Source organism: Pseudopodoces humilis, chromosome 2, assembly GCF_049639895.1.
Source record: "Pseudopodoces humilis isolate 2021_Gansu_Grassland_sample_001 chromosome 2, ASM4963989v1, whole genome shotgun sequence".
Classification (NCBI taxonomy): Eukaryota; Metazoa; Chordata; class Aves; order Passeriformes; family Paridae; genus Pseudopodoces; species Pseudopodoces humilis.
In genome coordinates this window covers 15,018,946-15,043,763 of record NC_142201.1, presented here as the reverse complement: position 1 = coordinate 15,043,763, position 24,818 = coordinate 15,018,946, and the positions used below count along the sequence as shown (strand labels likewise).

Below are 24,818 nucleotides of genomic sequence, written 5' to 3'. Positions count from 1 at the left end.
GTTACATATCAAGTTTGAAAATGCTGACCCAAACATCTAATAGACCCACGTTTTCAGGTGTCAAACCTACTCTAGGAAACTCAGACCTCTGAAGTGTATATAATTGTGAATCTAAAATGTGGAACTGCTTTGGAAAGTCTTTGTCAAATGTCATTCTTCTAATTTTAATTTACTACAAATGAAGCATTTATTTCTGGGGAGAGGAAAAATGACCTTGGGAGGTTTCAGCAAGCAAAATACAAAATAAGCAAGGCACTTTATTTTCTGGGAATTATTAAATTTAAATATGTATAATCACAAATCACAGACATTTTCAACAGCTGAGCTCCTGCTGTTTTCCTGGCACAAGAAATGCCCTTTGTAAAAAAAGTGCTTAATGATTCCAATCTTTTATATAACACTTAATGATGATGTTGACTTGGATTTGGCTGATAATTTCTTACCTGAAGGCTTGAATGCAATTTTGCTCTTCTTGCCCTTGTTCACTTGCTTCAGAAAAGAATCTCTGAGCAAATCAGATGCTGTAACACGTTTACTAGGATCGGGTTCAAAACAGAGCAAAATAAAAGCCTTTGTTTCAGTAGACACTGATTCTGGAATTTCAGGGTGAATCTTAAACATCCCAACCTGCAAGTAAAACACGAATACTAATTATTGTTATGAGAAAACTTCAAGGAGACCATGGGCCAAAGCTCTTATAATACAGTCGCTCACACTTCTCCTGACTCTTGTAGAAAAGGAGTAATCCAGGTACCCACATAAAGCAGTGAAGTGACAACAAGGTTCTAATCCTGTTTTATTTCATGGCAAACATGGTGTAACTATCCATGTGATATTATATAAATGTCAAGGTATGGATGTATCTAATCATCTGCTTTCAGGCAATCTTGGGATCTGGGCATTATTGACACCAAGTGCTTCAAATGCTCCTTCTCTGACCAGCCACAAACCCCTCCAACTATTGCACAGCTTTCCCCTCAGCCCTGCTCAGAGCTGTGTCTCTCAGCTGCTGACTCCTCCAGCACACTCACGCCCAGGAACAACAATAATTTCCTCCTCTAGCACCAACAGCCTGGTGCTGCACCTGTTCTGCTCCTGTCACTGCCAAATTTCCTTGTACAAATATGCACAGTGACCTTGCCAGACCTTGTCACCACGCCTGCTCTCCAGCCAGATGTCTTTCCTAGTTTTTCAGTGTTATTTAATTGAAAACCACATGATGTCCAAAGGTTTAACAAGATCCTTGTTAAACCATTCTTTAAGTAATGACTCTTACTTTAAGTCATTACTTAGAAGAGCCTCTTTTAAGACTCTGTCTTTAAGTAACGAAAAAATGTTCTTCTACAGGTTGCTCCCCAGTGGTTTTTCCAGATCCTCACTGTCTTCTTATTCTCCAATGTCAATCCGGCAGAACTGTTTGGAAGCCAGATTATAACATGTGCATAACCTGTGTGCACATGTCTGGAGAGATTATGGTTTGTAGTCTCAGCATCTTTACACAAAACACATCCTGGAGAACAAGCACAAAGATAGTGTCCACAAGAGACACAGTAGCCCAGCAGTTAAATAAGTGCCATCTGCTTTCAAATAATCTCATTGCAGAGCTGCATTAACACACTGTGGCACCATTAGGCACTCACAGTGCTGGTTCAGTTTCAATACAAGCTGAAGCAAAAAATGCTGAGCACCTGCATCTGTTTGAATGACATTGCAGTAATAAAATGCTAATAGGGCTTTAAGGCCTTCCAAACCATCACCCTAAGCACATTCACAACTCAGTGTCACAAACTGGCAGCACTCTGGTGCCAGGTTTCACTCATGCACTAAGCAAAAATCTAGGAAAATTCCAAACCAGGACCAGGAAGTTTGAAAGCTTGTCTGATCTTATCTTAATCTCTGTTGCTCAAGGGGAGTAAGTTTTGTCACAAACACCTGCAAATTCTGTGGCAACACTAGTGTACTTTGTCTCCGCTGAATGCCATTTGTTAGTGCTTTTCACGCAGACACAGATGCACACATTCTGTGCTCATAGAATAAATACCATGCAATGCACACCCAGTCAGGACCTATCCAGTTCTTAGTTTACTATAGCCACTTTTCTCTACTTTGTCAAACTCTTTGGTCATTTGGTCAATTTCTAAAGTGACCGCACAGGGAGACTTAGACCTTCCCTCTCCTCACCTGCCCTATGCACAGCAGAGCATTCATGTGTTGAGGTGAGGACCTCCAAAGTTTGATATTGCAAGTGTTCCAGACTTCTTTTTACCTGCTTTCCCAGCCAGCCTGCTTCAAATCCAGCTTACTTTCATCACACAGAAAAAGAAAACACAGTTTTTAACCTATAGTGCCTAGCAAGACACAATTCCAAACAGGTCCCAGCAGAGGCAAGAAACAGGAAACAAAACCAAATGCCTGCCTGCAGTAAGAATGCTAAAAACTTTCAATAAACTGTGTTAAAGATGTGTAACTCACTGAACAGTTCAACTCCCTGCCAGGTACATAAGATGAAAAGGCATCTGCCAACAGAATTTGACATTTACAGTGATGTGGAAAATAGTCTCTTTCCAGGGCTCCCTCAGGAAAGCTTTAGTGAGCCAAACCACATTCACCCAGGCAGCTTCTTTTGAGCTATGCCACAAGTTGACAGCACCAAGGTGACCCATTATAGCACTGAAATAACTGTATCAAAACCCATAATCATCTGATTTTTTGCCTTTTAGCAGTGGTGCATGGGACAGCTCACAGGTCTAGTATGATGTATGGAATTACGTGTTATGCTGAACTGCAGTCCAGATTTCAATACCTATTGATAAAAATAGTATTTTGCCACTGTGGTTGCATTAATGCCCTCATAGAGGCTTTCAACAAGACACATGAAAAAATTACAACATTGGTATTTTAAAGCCGTTAGCTGGGTTATTTTCCTCATTAGAAGAATGAGAATTCTCAAGTATAACTGAAAATTTAAGTGTTTACTATAGGTCTACTGTAAACCAGTGGAAGAACCAAAAATTTTCAGACTACTTATTTGACACATCACAGTTACACTCCTGTTAGTCACACAGCTAGAACAAGTATCTTTTAAAAAACTTTTATTATCAAAACTATCTGAAGAATTCTCAAGTGTTAGTTTTTGCATTTGAAAACATATACACTAAGAGAAAAAATGCAATAGAGACAACATCTTACTGAGGAAGTAGCTATGACCTGAAGGGCTTCTGGAATGAAAAACACTGTGTGTTACTCCTTTAACACCTTCTGGAAATCCTGGAAAGCTATTCCCCTGCCCTTTTCCACCACAACTTCCCACATCCATGTTGCTTTAAATGATTTTCCTTTGGGAAGGAAGCTTACAAAAATTACTTAAGGAGCAGAAATAACTTGTTCATCATTACTGGGGAGACTGGTTACAAGAAGGAAATGATAAACCAAGAGCAGGAGATGAAAAAAGTAACACAGAGGATATTAGCTTTCATCAGACTTCACTCATTTTTGAAATTGCTGCTCTGAGTCATGACCTATTTCCCGCACAAAAATAACTGATCACTCCCTAGAGCAATCCAGCTTAGAGAAGGGAAGGATCTTTCAGTGAGAGTTAAAAACACAGGTCAGACAGTGGCTTTGTGCAAAACAACCCATGTAATACAATGTTCTTACCAAATAATATTATGAAATTAAGCTATATTTGAAAATTCACCAACTCTAAAGCAAAAAAGCTGTATTTACTTTAAACATTGCAGCCTGAGGCTCCCCTAGTTCATGAAATGGAGGTTTGCCTGTTGCCATCTCAATAATGGTACAGCCCAGGGACCAGATGTCAGCTGGAGCACCATATCCTCTTGGCCCTTTATCAATGATTTCTGGAGCCATGTACTGCAAGGTTCCTGGTCAGGACAAAAAGAGCAGTCAAGTGTATATTCTTCATTCTTATTAAAGAGGATTAAGACAACACTCAGCAACCCAAAAATTGTCAATTGCAACATGTATAGCCAAATACCTTATCTCCCATATTGACACTGAAAACTAAACAAAAGAACTAGATATTATAGCATATTTTTTATAAACTCTTTTTGCCCCTTCTTTCTAATACAAGGTTTCAAACTGCTGAAAGTCTACTCACCATATAATCCAATAGTTTCCCCAGAAAATAAAATTATATCAAATTTTTGCAGACACCAACTTTTAAAGATTATGCATGTAAGAGATGGAAAAATCTGAGAAGTGACAGATAGTCTTAATGAGAATAATTTTTCATATTTTACCCCAATAATGAGAACAATAATGACAGGGAATTTCAGTTTGGAAAAAAAAAGCTGGTTTTGCAAATACAGGGAAATAAATAAGGCAACCCATCATACTTTGTTTAGAATTCCAGGATGAATTGGATGTATCTGGGATTTCTGACATCCAAGGTTAGAAAAAAACCCAACAAAAACCCAAACCAAAACAAACAAAAAAGTTTTAAAAAAAACCCCTAACCCAACAAACCAACAGGTTAGAATTTCTGAAGTTATACATATTGACAAAATAAGATCCTGCCTGTAGACAACCTGAGTGTAATGCTAGTAATAACACTGATAAAGAACAGTACAGTAAAAAAATTAAATACAAAATGGTCAGTTTGGTATCAGTGTTATTGAGCCATTCACTAGTGGGGCACACACAGCTAATGAGGTCTTTACAGGAAGAGTCCACACCACCACCAGCAGAAATCTCTATTTGTTTGAGTGTTTTGAACACTACAGTTCTTTCTCCACCTGAATTTCTATCAGCTCTGTTATGACATCTTTAAATTAAATTATTTTTCTTCTTAGGAATGCAATAAAACTACACTGTGGTACAGCTGTGAACTACCAAGTAATGGACATATGGTGAAGATAAAAGGGTATCATATGTTCATTGAATGTGACTGCTGCAGAATGAAAGGTCAAGCCACAGCTTTGCCTTCAGGCTGTGTGTCTTGAATGGAGGGATGTAATGTTTAAACACCCAGAAGTCTGATTCTTCAAGCCATGTGATTTTATTACATAATGCCTAAAATCTGGGGTTTATGTACTGAGTTACATAACAAAACTGAATTGCTAGAGACTTTTTAACATCCTCTGGGGTACAGCTACCTGTTTACTGATTTAAATCCAAAATGATAACTTAAGTATTTATTCACGTGCCATATTACATCTTAAAGGCACAAACAGGGCTAAAAATTTGCAAGAGAACAAAGAAGAAGGGCACAAGGAAAGAGCTACCTCCTGTTATTACAGTATGGTGACTTAAGATATCTTTTCTCCATATATCATCCCTACTGACAATCAGATGCTAAAAAAGTCACTAAGGAGTATGTAAAATGCAGGCACAGAGAATGATAATGAGTAATAATGAGATAATGAGTAAAAATAACTGAGAAAGGTAAATTACTTCAGAACCTTAATTTTATTTTTGTGGCTTCCTTTGTAAGAAAACTGCAGGAACTGCAGACACACCACCAGAGAGGTAAAGGGAAGTCTTGACTCTCACTTAAGTGAAGGTTGCTGTCTTTTGTCATCCACTTTGAAGCCATCCATGACTAATGGCTTTGTCTGTGTGCCATTTACTTAAACTGCAGGCAAGTAAGAGGCTTGTGATATCAGCCTTTGCATAAGGCCATATAACAAGCAAAATCACCACGTTACCCACGTCTTCACAGAAACTATGTTACCCACTGTTCACAGAAACTGTGACCACTCTCAATTTGGAGTTTCCCATTTTGATCAGCAATTTTTATTTTCACTGAATATTACAAGTCTTTAAAACCTTGTTGTACTGAAAGCTGTTCTGTAACACATCAGACTAAAATTTTCATATAAACTGTTCTTTTTATTGTTGTTAGCCAGTTGGTTGGGTTTTATAATTAATATCCCAAAACTGAAAACATGTTCATAAGTTTGAGTTTGGTCTTCTGCACTTTTAAACACACACCTAGAAAGTGTGCATGTGTAAGTTACTCATATCAAGACCGTTAAATGTAAAAGTTGCTAAATTCAAGTGTTTCCAGATGTAATCGCAACAATCAATTGCTACATAATGAACACTTCAAAGAAAAGCTTTTACCTGTACAAGAATTAAAATGGAAGTGAGTTACATTTAAAAAAAAAAAAAAATAAAGTCAAGAAAGCTATCAAGCCTATGTTTATGGTGATCACACTCCCATTTACTCTCCCCTGCAAGCAGAGACCCAACAGTGTTTTCATCACTAAGCCAAAGAGCCTCTTGGCTCAAACGCTAAACCTGTCATGAAAACCTTTATAAACTCTGCTAGATTCATCTTACCTGTAAATGTTTCAGTGCATGGATTGATTCCTGCCAGCCGTTTGGAAGTACCAAAATCTGATATCTTAACCACACCACTGTAGGTGTTCACCAGAACATTGTCCCCCTGTGGTTTGGATAGGAGAGGGAAGGAGGGGAAGGGGTGAGGGTGGGGGAGGACAGAGGGAAGGAGGGAGGGAGGCAGCAAACAGGGAGGGGAGACAGATAAATCTCAATACTCCTTCAAGTTTGCACTTATCTTTGTAATACATCTTTCTACAAAGCAATATTCCAGGAGCACCAGGAGAAGGAGTTGGTTTATGCTCTCCTTTTGTTTTCAGCTTCCATGAAATCCTATTAAAAATTCTACTTCAGATTAGAGCACAACAAAGTGAAGTAAATAAAATTAAAAGCAAATCAAACAAGACATACAAGAGGAAAAGTTACCTTTATATCTCTGTGTACAATCTGATTCTCATGGAGATACTTGAGGCCTTCCAGAATCTGCTTGGTGTAAAATTTAATGGTAGGTTCTTTCATTGGGCCCCACTTAGATCTTAAGAGAGCTGAGAGGCTGCCTACAGGAGTTCAAGAAGAAAGTGTATTAAGATAGCAAAATCCCCAAATGGAAAACATGACATGAAACAGGTAAGCCTTTGCTCAACATCCTAACATAACAGAAAAGTAGTACCTATGGTTAAGCCAAATTCTTGCTAGATCACTCAAAGCAAATAATTTACTGCTTCTTTAGACCGCTTATTTCTTACTTGCCAGGTCAGGTTCTACTCCCACAAGAAGAATAAATGTTCTGACAGAGCTGGACCCATCGCCCTCACTTGACTGTAACAACTTCTGAGACTACAACTAGCACCCATGTAGCCCTTAATGAAACGAGGACTAAATGTTATGTGTTGTACATTGTATTTCATGAACCACCTGTATGGGCAAAGTCAATCTGATTTTCTAGAGGCAGGGAGGGTAGAATCCAAAACAGAAAGAGCCTTCTCTTTACAAATATGGGATCAGCTTCTGGCAATATTCAGAAACAGGAAAGAAACTCCTGAAAAAATCCCCTGAATGGATGTTCAGAGTAGGAGACAGGCCATCCACACATCCCCAGTTCTAATAAAACTAATCTTTACATAAAACAAATATTTAAGTCATGAGGCAAAATAAAGAACAGTTTTGCTCATTCAGCACAAAATAAACTAAGTACAGTAGGTCTACTTAAGGCCCAAAAAATTCAGCTAAAGGAACTTTCAGTCCACACCAACATCTTTCTAAAGTTTCCTCAAAGAATCTTGCATAATCTGAACAGCTGGTTCCTTTTTAAGACTGGTTACAGAGTTTAAAATATCTAAATTGGTTCAGTAATATCTTGCCATTAGCAGCTAATCACAGCATACTTTACTGTGCATATATGAACAGGAAACAAGAGCAGCTGACACTGTTAACAAGTGTGGGAAAACAAGTGGAAGTGTTGGTAGATTTTCATCACATCTGCAAGCAGCATGCAGGTCAAAGTGTCTCAGCTGTCAGGTGAGAAGGTCACAAGGATTCAAAAATTAAACTCTACATCCCTGAATGTCCTGGGTGTATTTAATTACACTTTGAATGTTCATCTGGACCTTTCTTAGAAAACCTGAACTTTTCCCCCTGTTTTTCTTATTTCTGTTTTCACTTTGCAAATTAAATACATGCAAAATTTAACACTCATTGTGACACATCCTTGACACTGAAGAGTAAATAGCAAAATGGAGATAGAAACAATGTAGAGAGTTTACAGAGAGATTTCACACCCTCTTCCTCCAGCAGAGAAGGCTAGAGTAGTGAAACTGGAAAGTATGAGCAAGGAACACATCTCACTTTTATCTCTATTCTACCTAGGGAGTAGCAGTCCTTCGTACATAGCAGTTAAAAAACAGTACTTAATTGTTCTATCAGTGTTACTGCTCAAAGAGAAACTTATACTGAAACTCAGTCATCATTCAGACACTTGAGCTCAATGGACTATATAGCTCTATCTCCATGTTTTTATAACACATGAGTATCTGAAACCAAATACTTTTAATTATTTCTCTCTAGGTTTAGAATTGTTACAGAAAGGGGAGAGAGTACTGGGACCTATACTCTTTAAATTTACACTTTCTATGAGAAAAAGGATTCGTACAGTTAATGTCCCAACAGAAAAGCCATACAAAGTGCAAAAACACATTAAGTGCTTATCTACTGACTTTCACTCCGTTTGGAGTCCCAAATATTTTTCCTTTGGCAGACCAAACTCAGCATGATACAAACCTCCTGGCACCTGCTCCATAAAAATCTTAATGTATCCATTTTCTGAAACAGATCCAAGATATTGGACAATGTTCCGATGTTTTAAATATTTGTGCAGTGCTATCTCTTCATGAAGAGGTTGAGAATACCTATTAAAAAAAACAAAACAAAAAAAATAAAAACAAACCAAGGACTATTTCACCATGTAGGAAAAGGTTCTAGGCTATGCTTATTAATGCTTAATGCTAGTTTGACAACAGTACCGATTTTAGGGATACCACTCCAATTCTCAAATATCTTGTCCATGACCTTAAAATGCAGTGTGATTCACTGCCTGCTCCGAAAAAGTACAAAGACAGATCTCAGAGGAACCCCGGTGGAGAAACATGCCCTCCAAGAATTTATATGTGTGTCTTCTGTATCAATACATAGCACTGTCTTTGACTCCAGAGTTCCTCTCATGCTTTTCACCCTCCCCAAAAGGAATACAAATGCAATACAATTACAACCTAAAACCAGAGATTTCTCCTAGAATGTAAGATATACATATAGATTATTAAACATATATATTTACAATATATAACATATATTTTTCCCCAAAATACAAAGTCTTTATTCTCAAAACTGTACTTTTGGATAGTAGGAGGAAATAGTAATTGAATTTCAGTATGCTGGGATTTTATAAAGTAACCCCACAGAAACACATGCTAAGAAGAGCCAAGTTTTCAAAAAACAGCTGCAGTTTTGTTCACAGTGTGTATATAACAATGAACTAGGTCTTACCTGCTGTCTCTCTCAGGTATTTCTTTGATGGCTATTCGGACCTGGTTGCTGAGGTCTCTTCCAGCATAAACTATTCCATAAGTACCTTTCCCTAGAACTACCCTGTCACCATTCTCATCATAATCATATTCATACTGCAAACAGAAAAGATAAACAAAGCAGCACAGAAATTGTTATCACTAACATTTGACATTACAGAGAGCCTTAACCTCAGTTTAGCACAGCACAGAGGGGTCGCTGCAGTGCAGCTGCAGGACAGCAGGTTACCCACCAGCCTGGGGCTCTACACAAATTGTAAAATTTCCATCTTACTTGCTTTGTAATACAATCTTCCTTAACCAACCTTGAGAAAGATGCATTCATCCAAACAAAGAACATACCAATAAACCAAATTAAGTGAAACAGTGCTGTCAAAAGAACCCATTCATGTATTATCTCTAAGAACTGCTGACAGAGCCTTCAGAACACATAAAGACATGGAATATAATGTAAAATTTTGAAACCAGTAGTTTAATGAATAGATAAAATAACCAGACCATACAGTCACTCCAGGACATCCCCTCTCACCATGAGATTTTTCCAAAGGGCAGAAAAAAATGTTCATCTTGTCAATAAATTATTAAATATAATGGTGGTTTCCACTGCTGCTGAAATGTGCTGCTCGTATTTCCAGCTGAATAACTCAATGATGGTTCACTGACTTCAGTAAAGCTACACTAACTTACACCACCTCATATAGTGACCTTGTGACAGAACTCTCCTACTCTAAAGGAGTGAACGTTGCTTAGTGAAGGTCTACCCCACACACTATATAAAACCAAATTTCTTACGGAAGTTCGGTTGAACAGCACACCCATGATACAAACCAGGGAACTTATAAAGGATGAAAGGAACTGGACAATTTTATAGTCTCAGATACTGTCAGGAGTACACAGATCTCCCCTAGCATCTTCCCACATCCAAGAGGATGTCCCATATAGGAAAACTGCAGAGTATTCTGTGTCCTCATGTGATTTCCCTATTAAAAAAACAAACAACAAAACTTTTCACAATGGCCATAGCTACTGACTTTTCTGTCAATGACCACTTTTTCTGCGTTGTCTAATGTGACACTCTGATGCAGGATGCAGCCTTGGAGAATTTCTTTTATGTGCCTTCCCAGTTCACATCGCAGCTCTGCTGCTGCAGTGCCCATGTGTCACTGACACTCCCCCTCCTCACCTCGGCAAAGACGGCAAGTTTCATGCTGCTGTATGGAATGTGCTAAAGGAAACCCATCTGTCGCTTATCCTAACAGCATATTCTGCTCAGTGGAACTAAACTGGAGCAAGCACAGCTTTAGCACAGCCTCATTTACCGCATTTCAGCACTTCATGGTTCACAACATAATCTCGTTACACGACAGGCGTAACTGACCCAAAACGCCATATGCAAAACTTGTGAGGTTCTCTGGTAGGAGCACATCCAGCTTTCACAGCTATCATATGACATAAAACTGTGCAGAAAAAAGACAGCAGTCGCATTGCAGAATTTAGGATTGACAGCAACCCCATCTGCAACACACTGGTCCTAAGCCAACCCTTAAATTACCATGGATAAATCTATGTTCTCCAATCTGGGTCCCATGATACATGAAAATTGTTGGGATTTAGAGTTCAGTGATAGTTAGTAGACAGTTTAATAGACTTGTGTATACTTGATGTCACTTTTACATTTGCCTCTTCTGCCCCAACAGCTACAAATATTGAATAAACCACTGTTGGTTGCCAAAAATCTGAATAAGTGATCCACTGGCTGTCAAATCCAGCCAGTAGGTACAAGTAAACAAGTGTTCATATCTGATCTTCTGTAGGGCAGTGTTCTCTAGAATATCCTATTTGGGGTACAGAAGGTTATGCTTACAGTGATAGGAACTTCTTCATATCAATATATAGAAGTGACTACCCCAGGGCCAAAGGAACCGCAACATTCACACTCCTTCAAAATATTTATTAATATATGTAAAATATATGTAAACTTAGACTGCTGTTTATACATAAATTATACAATCCCTTGTGACAACATTCTCATAAGGATGTTGACTGAAATCAAATTTTCTTCCCCCAGACTTTGCAGGAGGTTATTTCTTCCTCTTCCCTCAATATAAACAGCTGTTTTATTAACAGCAGAATCTGTGAACTGTTTTTTCTGTACTAGTGGAGCCCATCAAGACCACACAAAGCTACATCTTCCTTATTGCCACTTCTTAAGTGTAAGACCTCAAGCTGCAGGAAGGCATTATGTGTCTTTTTTCATTTGTACACTAAACTAATTATTTCTCTCCTTCAGAAATCCTGATTTCTGTTTTAGTGTCCTAACCTAAGACAGTAAGTACAAGGTGATAATTGAAAACTTCAGGACAGGTAGAATGATATAACTCAATTAAAATTGATTTTTGTAGTCATATCTCCATGTGTCATTCATTCATGCAGGATTGCTTCCTGCTATGCACTGTCAAGTGATTTTTTTCAGGTTAGTTTTTATTAAAAGGCTCAAGCCATGATGAGCTCACATCCTCTGAGAGACTGTTATACATCTCAACATTCTGTGTTGTGTGGAGATTGTCCTGCTATTAGCTGAGTACATCATTATGTAATATGAAGATCTGCAGCTATAGATAATACCCTGTCCGTACCAAGGCACAGCCCTGAAGCTTGTCAAGACCACAGGTGGATGTATTAAACTGGGCTTAACAGGTGTGTGTATTTGTCCTTTTCGCTTGGGGGAAGAATTCTGTAGCCAAACAAACTCCAGTGCAAAAACTCATATTTCCCACTATATGCAACTAAATTTAACAGTACAGCAGAGACTTCTATATTTTCTTTTTCCTTTCCTGAAGCCTCAAGCCCTACAAAAGCTCACTACCATGAAGAGCTGCTCTGAATTGTCAGCCTAAGAGAATTGCAGGGATGAGACACAATCAGCAAGGTGCCCAGCTCAAACAAGCCACAGGAGGATTTTCATGCTCATTAATCAGATCGATTAAATTTGCTTGTCCACAAATAAAACTTACAACTACTGTAAAAACGACAACTACTATAAAACTTACAAGCTACCTTCTATGGTGGCTTTTCAGATTTCAAGACAAACAGAAAGAAGAATAATAAGTACAGGGTATGTATTTAATGCTACAAATGTGGACATCTACTGTGAATCACTTTCTCTTATAAAGACATGGATTCACCTATCCCTACCTGAGGCCACATGAAATGGGAATAACCCTTTCCATGCTGGTTAATTTTCCTTTTTTCCTCTCTATACTAACTATAAAGAAAGCCTACAGCTACTGGATTCCTAATGTGGATGTTACAGTGGTAAGAAAAAAGCAGTGTATTCACCTGATCCGAAATACCTACAATACCTTCTGGGACAGAAGCCTGTCAAATGATATTACTTGGAGTAGTAATGGTAACAGCTTCCAGGTAGAAAAACTAAAGTACCTTTGTAAATGGCTTTCTCTTAACATTGATTTAATAATTTGTTTTTCATCCACTTGAGCCAATTGGTAACAGTTGAGTCTTATCTATATATTGTTTGCAAGACAATACAAACATTTCATTAAGGATTTATACAGTTTACAGTAGTAACAGGCCGACTTCATAAAAAAATGAATGCAAATCTCATATACAAATAATTTAAATTTCATATACAATTAAGGAGTTTAAATGCTATTTATCTTTCTACTATACTGATGTGAAAGTACAGGGAAGACTGAGAACAAGTTTCAGAGTTCTGATATCTTTTATCCTTGACATACCTCTAATGTGTCTCCATCTATTTCTCCTTCTAGTTCCAAAGTACTTCCAACTGCATCAGACAAAATTTCTTTCACCAAACCACAGAATCTAAAAAAGAAATACATAGCACAAGATCAAAGAAGAATACCCTTTTGGAAGCAGACTGAACAGATTCTTGCAAGCTGGACTTGCTTTCAAGCTAATAAACTGACTAGCATGTTCACAGCTTTCTTTCATTACTGACTTTCTCCACATTGATCCCATTTTAAATTATGAAGAACATCAAACACATACTGAAAAGCCTCATGATTTAAAAAATTACTTTATTTGCTGAAGCAGAACCTAATAGTTACTTGTTACTGCAATTGCATGGTAAAATCTTGGTAGATTCAACTCAAATTCTTTTTCAGTACATGTTTTGCTGCAAGTGTGATTACTCAGTATTTCAGAAAATCAGATGTAGCTTTTTGTCAGGCATTCAGAAAGCCATGTGGCTAGAAGAACAGAGTTCTAACTTCTAGCTCTCTGGGGTGGACATACTTAAGTACAGTAACATTATTTCCTGTAGTTCCCTGCCTAAGCCACTCTTTTTTTTTTTTCCAAAATCTGTAAGAAATGGTTAAAATTATTAAAAAAACCATGAAATATTCATAATTTCATTTCATACATCTCTTTCCTTAAATAACAGAGACACATCTCTTGAACTGACTCCTGCAGCACACTGAGTACAGTATGAAAAATGTGACCATGCATCATGACATACAAATTGCAGTGCCAAATTAAGGCTGAGGAGGTAACATTAATTTTAGTGTTTCCTACCTTTTATGCAATGCACTCTGCAAGGTTAATAAGTTTCTTTAACCTGAGTTTATTCCATGTAATACATAAGTAATAATTATTGCAAGAAATAGTAAATATACCATTACACTCCAAAATCTAAGTGTATTAACAACTCCCTCCTACATCATTCAGAAGGTGTAGTTGCATCACAGTCATAGGGCAGAATTTGGCCTGTAAAGATTTAGGCCTGAAATTTAGGCCTAAAATTCAGCTAGCCTGCTTACTTTTTAGAGACAACTGATCATCCAAAAATATTTAACTACAGGTACAGTCTGTAACATGGATCTGTGACACAAGTAAGTTAGAGTTTCTTGTTACACTTCCATACTCATACTTAAATCTAACTGAACAGACACATAAGGGAACCTGAAACAATGTAGCACCTTACATGACATGGCCAAGATAAAAATAAGATAACAGCTGTAATTTAGATTAAGCTGGTTAAGCCTTTTTCAGACATAATGAATTGTAGATTAACTAATCAGAATCACACAGGATGTGTAATGGGTGCTCTAATCACCATAAGCATCACTGAGTTTACATTGCTTCTTCATCAAGAAAAAATAAGTGAAGAAGAAATCTGTTTCTCAAGCAGAAATATTAGTTTTCAATCTTTACAAAATCAACTTTATTTAGGATATAGATGAGGCATGCAACACCCACACAAACTGAACTCACCTACTACATTGGTTTTCTGTAGAAAAGTAGATTTGAAAGTCATCATAGTTATCATGGACATAAAGAAAACAACATCGTTCATCAAACTTGGAAATGCTGTAAAATTCACATTAGCAAAATATTATTTTGGATATAAATATTGTAAGAAATAGGGCAATGAGGAGGGTTTTTTTAAAAAATTATGAACACTTAAGAAACATCTTTTTCACAGTTAATTATTACCTCAGAGAAGCAGTCTGTAATTGTATATATTTTCCTTATAACTAGGCATTTTCAGCTTATTTATATATTCTATAATCCTATTTCCATTGTGATAAATAAGCTGCTGTTTACTTTGGTAAAATACTTGTATATCTGAGGTGTATTAAGAGTGGTTTGCTGTTCACCTCCGTTTCTACTTTTACGCAACTGCATCAGACTTCTTGGTACTTGATCACACCTCAATGGAAAGTGAATTACTCTGACACTAATTTACCTATCCAGAAAACTTTTCCTTAAAGACTGAAAAGCACCTCAGGTCTTTAGAATTCCATTGCTCCTACAATAAAATTGAACTGGGGAATACCAACAGTGTAACAGATCCTTCTCGGTCTGTACTTTTTATGGCCTCAAAACTGATAAACGTGTTTTGAGATGCCCAATATTTACTTCAAATTGCAGCAATAATTATGAAAAAGGGATTATTTATTGTGTGTCATGTCTTGCCAGTGTCATATATATCCCTTCAAAACTCACTGAAGCAAGAAAGTGAACTGCCATAAAACACAGTATCAATATGAAAATAAATCTAAGAACTAACCTCTTACCCTAACCATGTGCACGTCAGTATTTTGCTATATAATCCCAAGTGTTTAGGCTTTTTAAAGTGTTTCTGTGCCTTAAGTAATAAAATGTCTTAGATTCTTGCCTGATCTGTTCAGTCAAACTCTTCTACTTTGCTTAGCTCCTGCTAAGCCAGTTACTTAAAATACACAACTACACTTTACTAAAGTTGCCACATGTTACACGACCAACTGATGTTGCCTGTTGAAGCATCATTAAGGGCTACATGGAAAATGTTAAAAAAAATGTAATTTTTAAAAAAAAAAATCCTGAAGACTTTTCTAGAAATATGTGTTAATAACACTATGCCATTCTTTAGTTTCATTTAGTCTAGAAATTTCCAGTCTAACAAGTCAGATGAGCACATATCTGACTTGAGAACTAAGAGATGAAGCGAGGTGATTCTTCCAGGGGCAAACATAGGATAGACAACACAGTATCTAAGTAACAATACTGCAATAATACTGTAATTATAAACACTGTCATGTATGGGGTATACAAAATGAACTGGTTGTATAAATACAGTTTAAGAATTTTGATAGAGTGTATTTTAAAGGAGACCATGATTTTTTTTAAACAAATGCAATTTCAAAAGTATAGTAATTTAAAGTTGTCACATACAAAGCAAATATCTAAACTCCACTAAATTTAAAAAAGATTGCCTCTTTGAGCTTTGTAATGCAGTGATTTCTTTAATCACTTAGCAGTGATTAAAAATCAAAGAAAATTAAATTAATTGCTTGCTTCCTTTTGATTAAAGCTATCTTTCTCAAAGATTAATTTCTGTGCATTGGGTTGACTAAAGGTAATTAATGTGGTACAGAAACTTTATGCTGAATTATTCTCAATCAGTTCCACAGTTCTTTAGTAATTCACATTGCATTGGAGTAATAGAAAAAAATACCATGAAAAATTCATTTAAACCAAAGCCTGGTTTTTTGGTTTTTTTTGTTAGAAGACTGAAGTTATGATAGAATCTATGTTCAAATCCACAGTTTTAGGTTTTCAATCTACCTTCTAAATGTAGTCATGTATTTTGCAATTATTATCACCAAATGTGAGCATTTTCTATTCTTTCAGTTCTCAGAATAATCCTGTTCTTTCTATATAATATTCTGATCATTTTTGGTACTAATATTTTGACTCATTTACTTGTGACTAGGGTTTTCATTAATCTAAGCATCATAAAATGGAATTGTCTTAACTATTTAAAGGTTAGTCCTTGAGAAACTCCACTAGTAGTCTACTTCCAGCTTAAGAATTCTTTTGTCTGTAGCAAAAACTACATTTATGCTTCATTTATTAGTTCTTTAATAATTCAAGTTTTTCTAGCAGGTATTTAAACAAAGCCGTATCAGAAGCATTTCTGAATTCCAAAGAGAAAACAGATACCATGGTTTCCTTTACTTAAAGGAAAACAAAGTCTTCTTTTATGGAAGGAAGCAAGAAATGCTAAGGCCTCTTTTCTCCTTCTGCCCTCCATGTTTTTAAATGCAGAGATGGCAATAACATTAAGAGAAATCTACAAAAATCAGTTACTTAATGGAAAACAAAGAAGTCTACCAGAGAATACAGACACCCAATTGCCCTCTCAGATCTGAGTGTTCCTATGAGAAATGTACAGCTCTGCCCAGGCATGGAAAGGCAAACTCTTCTGTGACATTTCAAGGCAGGCTGGACAGAACAAGCTTTTATAACAGGCCATTGAAGGAGAGAGACTTCCGGTAGAATACAGATTTCTCACTTAAGGGAAATATAAAACACACAAAAAGACATCAAACTGTTTACGAACTACCAACCTTATCCCCCTGATGGAAGAAGCTGTAAAATTCCATTCATGAATCTGTTTCTGTAAAGAACAAAGGGATAAAATCAATCACAGTTTAACCTTTACTTAATATTGAAAACAAAGTTACAACATGGTAAGCAAAAGAAAATTTTTTCAACATGTGTCTGTCTTTCTTTCTTCCCCCCTGCCCCCATATTTTGAAATAAGATTAATACATGGATAAAGAACTTATACATACATTGCTGTTCTACTCACTTGAGAAAAAAATGAATATAAATGGCACACTGTGGAAGCAAACACGTTTCCTCATGTAAATTAAACTTGAAGAAGAAATTGTGCAGCCCAATTTACCAAACATAATGTTTTGATGCAATACATCTATACTTCACATTAAACATGGAGCAGACTATGCCCTACTCTTATCTAGGCTCAAAGGGAAAGGCATATTCACCCATCTCCCTAAGAGGTTTTGAGCCAACAGCTTTGGCCCACGGAACACACTAGAGGCAAAACTGAGGAAGGACAGCCTGTGTCTAGGACTGCAGCCCTCCATAAAACTAATTATAGCTAATAGCTGGATCTTATTTAGCAATGCCAGATATGCATCAAAAATTTGTTCCATAAAGCAAAGTTGTGTCAGACACATTCACCGAAACAGTGAAGTAGAATAATGTACTGGAAAAATTGTTCACTGATACTGGTAATTATGTGGTCTTGCTCTGCTCCAACATGCTTCTTTTCCACACTTTGTCTCTCTACATTTTCAGTCTATTCTCCATCTATGTTGTTCTAATACTAACAAAGTGTGGCAAAATACATTTCAGATTTCAAGTCTTTCAGTGTGAAACTGAAATTACGTCTCATTTTTAAGAGCTGGCACTGTCCATAACAATGCCAACTCCTTCTTAATCCCCTGTGTCTTATCCAATAATCCATCACACTGAATATTTTATTTCTTGACATTTACTTGTCACAGACTGGCATTTTTTTCTACTTTCTGATTATTACAATCCTAAAAGTTTAAAATGCCTAAAACATTGAACACAATACTGGGCTTTATCTTTACTTTTAATCTTTGCATTTTAACTAAAATCACAGAATTCTAGTGAGAAATATTATGAGCAGACCAAATAAACCATGCACTTCTAAGAGACATGGTTAAGGTAAGTTAAATCTGAATAACATCAAAACCACTTGATTTCTAATCACAGTCACCGCTTTTACTTTCTCTGTAAAATGTCAACTTTCATATCTGCACAAAAGAGATACTGAGGCTTGGGCTTCACAGAAATGTAGAAAATTTTAAATCATTGTAAAGTACTCCAAAATCTACATGTAAAAAATTACTTTATATAGAATGAATCAGTACATTTAATGCACTTGCTGACAGTTTTACCATTTCAGGGGGAGAGACATGCCACAAAGACAGAGAGCTTTCATCTGCTTCACTGTTTATTGAAACATAGGCAGGCTGGTAGACTTTAGTTGGTTCTATCACCAAAACCTGAAGAAAGAGAACATTTTTCTTAATAAATCAGCAGCTAATACACTACAGTATCTTTAGATGCTCAGATAGAGACAAAAGGTAATTTTGAAGTACGGTGTTAAAAATTTTCAAGGGAAACAGGAGAGTGAGACAAGGTAGGAAAGGTCTGTGCTCTTATGAACAGCAGAACAGCATTATCACAATTTGTTATAGGAGACTTACAAGTATTTCTTAGAATGCTCTTAGGGTGGTGGGTTTATTTTTTTAATAGCATAAATATTAAGAGAATATAGGTGTTTGGTTCATGCAGTGAAATAACAGGCAGTTAAATTTTTAAGTGTTATGTTTACAGTCTTCCAATTCTTGTAATATCCTATCCAGAAACATAAAACAAACAAAACTTGTTTGGACATAACATCTTACTGGAAATCTCAGTCCATTAGTTGTTTCTTTCGTTGCCTCAAAAATTATATCTAGCCAGAAAGTCAACCTTTCTTGTTTAGGAGAATGTTCTATGGTGAATTTCTTGAAACGCTGAATTAACATCAGATTCTGAACTAATGATTTCAAGTACCTAGAATGTATTGAATAGTGAGTTAACAGAGAGAAAACAAAATTTGACCAAATTCTAAAGCCACTTAACTGACTTAGACATCCAAAATGAAATATGTTTTAAAAGCTACCACAACGGACATGGTAGTGTTGGTTTTTACAGATTTCTGGAAAGAATAGCAAGTTTAGACAAAGCCTGGAGTCATAAGCTCACATGGATGTTCATGAGCAATAGCTTTTTGCAAATGTATAAGGTATAGTTACATGAGTAGTTACATGGGGATTAGACACCATATGATGAGCTAGAAGAAGGTGGGGGAGGGAAGCAGCAGCTAGCTAAACTCTGAAAACAATGGTTTCACAATCTTTTCACAATTGCTTCACAAGGAATCGTTAATAATATTCAAAATCTTTCTTATAAAATACGTGCTTCAATGGGATATAACCTGGCAATGTTGGATAACTTAATTTCTCACCTTCCCCTTTCCTTCTCATAATAAAAGAACAGAGCATAAAGTCAGAGTTGCAAACAATCTACGACGGAAAAATCCAGTTAAGTTATCCATGTGACTGCAAGATTTTTTAAATCCATGTATTTCCCCATAGTTTAGTATTTGAGCCTTCTACCACATACCACACTGGAGGTTTCAGCTTAAAAAGCTTTTCTGCTGCTTGTACAGCTTTACCAACATCATTTGCCAGCATGCTCACACTGAAGAACTGTCCCACATCCCAGTAATTGTTCATTTTTTCTAGGCTTCCTTTTCTTCCCAATAAACTGTTTAACCGTACACCTGCAAAATTTCAATTACAAACCACAATCTTCTATCAGTAAAACACTCTTTTGTGGCTTTTACTGGTAAGTCAACCAGTAAAAGACTCATTTAAGACTTGATTAAGCATTACTGATGAAAATAAAGAGGAGTTTGTTTTCCCCAGAAAACAACACTGCACAATGCAGAGGCAAGATCTTCAAATCATACCCCCAGTACAGCTCAGAAAGCCAGAACTCCTACTACACAGTGCTGAAAAACCTCTTTTGCTTCCTGTCTGGGCTATTTGCCTCCTGATTCTCAGTGTAAGATGCACAAATCTGTGTCCTCACCTGCATTTACTGCAAGAGATCCATGGCTAGAGAGAGGAATGATTTAAAGCCACCTTTGCATTCTTAACATTTAAGGTTCAAATAAGCATTTCTGACAAAACCAGATTATCAGGTTTAACTATCATTTCACTAGGAAGTGCTCCATATCTGTTTCTATTATGGAGTTTCTTTGTAAATGTAAAGGGATGTCTTTTAGTTAGCACATACATGGGAGATGTGACTGACTCTAGGTAGACAAAAAGTAACTGTTCTGGTAGATCCTTCCAGGCAATATTTCTTGTGGCTCTCTCAACCCAGACACAACAGAAACCCTTTGGATCCTTTCCTGGCATTCCTGAGGAGAACTGGGCTACACTGTCTCTTCCTGTTGGCTCTGCAATGGGATAATCTCTGTGGTGCTGTAAAGGCAGTTTACAGACGGTGCTGAAGTTGGTCCTTTTTTGTTCCCCCATCTCTGGGGCCCTTTAGATGGACCATGTTACCAGAAAGCTGCTCCAAGGCAGCCAGAAGGAAAATGTGCCTTTGAGATCCCTGTCATCCAAGTACTGCCATCCAGTACCCACCACAAAAAAAGCCCAAACCACCTTTCTCTGTCTATGCATTACTGTAAGTATTTTGTTTTCTTCATAGGGAGAGAGGCAGAAAACTTGTCTGTGGTATTATGTGTGGCTATTTACCTATTTTTCTCAGTTCCATTGAGCTTTCAAACTGTTGTCCTGCAACAAGTAGCAAAACTGCAAGGTTAATTCCAGAATACAGGGTTGGCTGGAGTTCAAATCCTTTGCGATACCTGCAGAGAAGAGACAAGAACTCTCATCTCATTGTCTAGAAGAACTGAAATATTGCAAAGTTTTGGTAGGTATTTTAAGCTATTGATTTACTGTAAGGATTATATGGCCAGTTGGTACCAAACCCTTTGTTTTAAAGCTTCATATTCATTAAAGGTAACTGAGACACAGCTGACACAGGCTGAATGCCTGCCACTAGCTGGCGCAGGATCAAGAGATCCACCTGAAGTTTGCAAGTTCACTGCTCCCGTCCATGTTGCATGAGGGGAAAAGAGAGGTGGTGGGGAAGAATATTTCGCAATTACAGTTCAAACCCACATTGCTAAAATTATTGTACTCAGAAGAATGATTATACAAACAAACCTATATGAACAATATGTCAGTGAGAGCCTGTGTGCATATGCATGCCTTAATGTCTTATGAAAATTTATAACCCAGTTTATCACTTTTTTTCCTTATATGCAGTAGATCATTGCATTTCCTGGGGATCCAGCATGGAAATCATCCTTGCACAAAGGACTAACGTAACTCCATGATCTCACCTGTATTTCATTTTGGCCTTGAGACACATTAATTATATATTTCCTCAACAAAGACACAGGTTAATCAACATCCCTCCCAATAAAGTACATCATTCAATTTCCAGGAGAGTTTATAAAGAGAAGTAGGAAAATACATATACAAAGATCTTGTGCTCAATAAACCACTTATTCAAACAAGACCCTGAAAAACATATAAGAGAACATCTGATCATCTAATTATTACAGCCCTGCTTTTCCAGAAGTAAAAACTCTGAAAATGTTTTTAATAGACTTTTTTTGTGGTTTGTTTTTTTTTTTTTTTCTGTTACCATTCAATGGAATGATCTCGGCTACTGATATCTTTACAGTCAGAATCAAGAAACATATCCTTGTAGATCCTCCCACATAAGCAAAACATGTCTGGAGCAGGGTGATCACATGTCTGCAGGACTTGAAGCATAACTTGTAGTGCTTTCTCTCTGTCACCTGCATTATTTCTTCTGAAATCAAATACAGAGAATAAAATAAATGAGTTCAGACCTGAAACAGAAACTGCAAGATGGGAGAAGAACAATATTCCTCATCTATGCCACAATCCATCCATCATGACTATACACAAACTTGACTTTATTTAGACTGATGCATGATTGTTGGTTGACTGATAAAACCCAAATTCATTCTCCTATCATTGCTCTCTATGTGTAGCTCATATAAGAACTGATGCTGATGCAAGCCCAGAACTCCTTTATGACAAAAATCTGCCATCTGATTCCTTCCTGTGTACACAACCACACTCTGCACATCCTGCAAGGAGAAAAAAATGTTTGTTTAGTGTTCATTCCTGACAACACTTAACAAAAATGGCCGTTTTCAGCATTCAGTGTGACAAATCATTCAGATATGTCCAAGATTTGTTATCTTAAATCCAGAGGATCCAGAAATAATATCAGGAAATACCAACTAATTGCAGGAGAAGCCAGGTCAATCCAGTCATACCCAAAAGAATGACAGAGCTCAATATGGAGCCTGTGAACAGCAACAAAAATAAAAGGGCAAAATTGAACTGTATTTCTTAATTAAAATTCTTCAGATTAGAAAAAGATTTGGAAAACAAACAGCTATGATATGGCATCTTTTGACAAATATTTAACAATTGTGTTAGTAAGAAAACAGTGATTAAATAACATTTCCATTCCTTATTATTATTAAACAATCAGAACTTTTGCCTCCATTTACCTTGCTGTTTTTCTAAGTTTAGAACTCAATATTTACTGCAAAAAGTCACTTAGAACAAACAACAATGTCTATTTGCAAGAGTAATGCAAACACAGATTAAGAGATTAATAGCCTCTTCAACACTCTTTTTCAACACCAGAGAGACTTAAAATATTTACCAACCCCTTTGTAAAGCTGCTTAGAACTTTCCAATCCCCACCTAGTTATCCATGAACAGGCCTACAAGAACTATGACTACTTTGTCAGCAATATCAGCAGCAGACAATGGTTTCTGGTAAATTTATTACTTGCATGCCCCAAAAGGATTAATATTTACTATAAAGGGTCTCTATTCCTTAGGTAACCAGCTGATGCAACAAGACCAGTAACAACCCATCTGTAGCAAAATTCAGGCTTCTGTGCATGTTAGGCGATGGAGAACTTCTAATAAGATTAAACAGATTTGTAGCTGGTTGTGAAGGCTTTATCCTGCCTTTGATGTCCCGGCAGAGCATAAACTTTCACAGCAAGTACTTATTTTTTTTCTTCAGATTAACTGCTCTGGAATAAATTCTGGTCTTGTCTAATGAGCACACAAGGAGAAAGTATCTTTTCTCAGTTTTAAAATAAATGAACTGAAGGTAAAAACTGGGAGGGTAAATCTATCGCATGGTCAGCATGCTCTAAGCAAACCTCTTTAAACAAACCAGATGCTTTCACTAAGAGTACCCAAGTTGTGCTGTTGTTATCATTAAAGCAAAGAAAATAGAGTAAACAGAGCTTAGAACAAAATTAGGCCCTAAAATTAAAGTCCAGCAGTTCCCTGGTCTTGTATATTGTGATCATAAAACTTGGTATGTGTTCTGAGCTCTTCCTGAAAACACAAGAAATGCACAGCTACAACTTAAATGTAAAGCACTTTAGCATGGGAACATAAAATCTAAAAATCACTGCTTTCCCAGACTTGACTCAAGTCTGCCTTGTGTGAAAACAGGTTATTTATTAATGTTAATATAAAGAGATGTTAAGTACTGATTGGAAAAAGCGTACCTGAAGAAAAATACAATGGACAAAGCAAGACATTGCTTAAAATGGGACATTGTGCAAATTAACATTTCTGATCATCAAAGGATGAACACCAAATACAACACTAGGAAAGCATCACAAGGAACCAAGCCCTGAATAAACACTGTACTAGAGATCTTAAAATGAAAGATGTCTCTCTTATAATATAAGGAAAAATCACTGTTAAAAATAATTAAGTTCAGCAAAATTTAGCACGACAAGTATACACTCATCTAGTCAGTTTAGGTACCTTTATATTAGACCTTGTTCTTTGCTGCAGCAGAATTCAATGTCCATTGGATAATACAAAACCCATACACCAATTATAACAATTTACAAATTTAGGAAGTTATCAGCTTCTAAATCCCAAAAAGAGAGGGCAAACAAAGAAAAAAAACTCAAACAACATTAAAGATCATTTAAGCTACAAGTAAATTTTCTGAAGTCAGTGTGCAAATATTCTGTTGGATAATATTCAGAACCTGTTATGCTTGACCAAGACAGATTTTTATTTCTTATTTCAGACCACACACTTTGTCAGGTTTGCATGCCTGACAGCTCATAATTTGTTTCAAGGTGCCTTGAAACCAATCTGGGGTGTTATCAATAGAGTAGAAGAGATCACCTTAAACCCTTAAGGCTTAGCACTGGCTTCTATTTTTTTTAAACCAATCACAACTATTTTAGCTTCCCCATGCTCCCCAGCCCCCATTTAAAGCCATATTAGAAAAAAATCACAAAAAAACATGTCCTGAAGGACTGCTGGAGGCTATCTAATAGAATATCCCTCTCACAGCAGGTTCATAGCCCAGCACTAGACCATGGCAGCCTTGGCT

At 36.7% G+C, this 24,818-nt stretch overlaps 1 protein-coding gene across 5 annotated transcripts in view; it reads right to left on the bottom strand.

Annotated features, from left to right (window-relative positions):
- MAP3K15 (mitogen-activated protein kinase kinase kinase 15) overlaps window positions 1–24,818 on the bottom strand; it is an 84,117-nt gene that overhangs the window by 9,110 nt on the left and 50,189 nt on the right. For all 5 annotated transcript variants that reach the window (XM_088051913.1, XM_005516849.2, XM_088051914.1 and 2 more), the window contains 14 exons: window positions 22,032–22,202; window positions 21,071–21,183; window positions 19,923–20,082; window positions 19,160–19,310; window positions 18,647–18,754; window positions 17,261–17,310; window positions 14,640–14,735; window positions 13,142–13,229; window positions 9,346–9,479; window positions 8,584–8,711; window positions 6,733–6,863; window positions 6,307–6,412; window positions 3,727–3,884; window positions 444–627 (listed from right to left, as the gene is read on the bottom strand). In XM_088051913.1, the coding sequence (XP_087908039.1) occupies window positions 444–627; window positions 3,727–3,884; window positions 6,307–6,412; window positions 6,733–6,863; window positions 8,584–8,711; window positions 9,346–9,479; window positions 13,142–13,229; window positions 14,640–14,735; window positions 17,261–17,310; window positions 18,647–18,754; window positions 19,160–19,310; window positions 19,923–20,082; window positions 21,071–21,183; window positions 22,032–22,202 (1,778 nt within the window). The remainder of the gene's footprint in view (window positions 1–443; window positions 628–3,726; window positions 3,885–6,306; window positions 6,413–6,732; window positions 6,864–8,583; window positions 8,712–9,345; window positions 9,480–13,141; window positions 13,230–14,639; window positions 14,736–17,260; window positions 17,311–18,646; window positions 18,755–19,159; window positions 19,311–19,922; window positions 20,083–21,070; window positions 21,184–22,031; window positions 22,203–24,818) is intronic.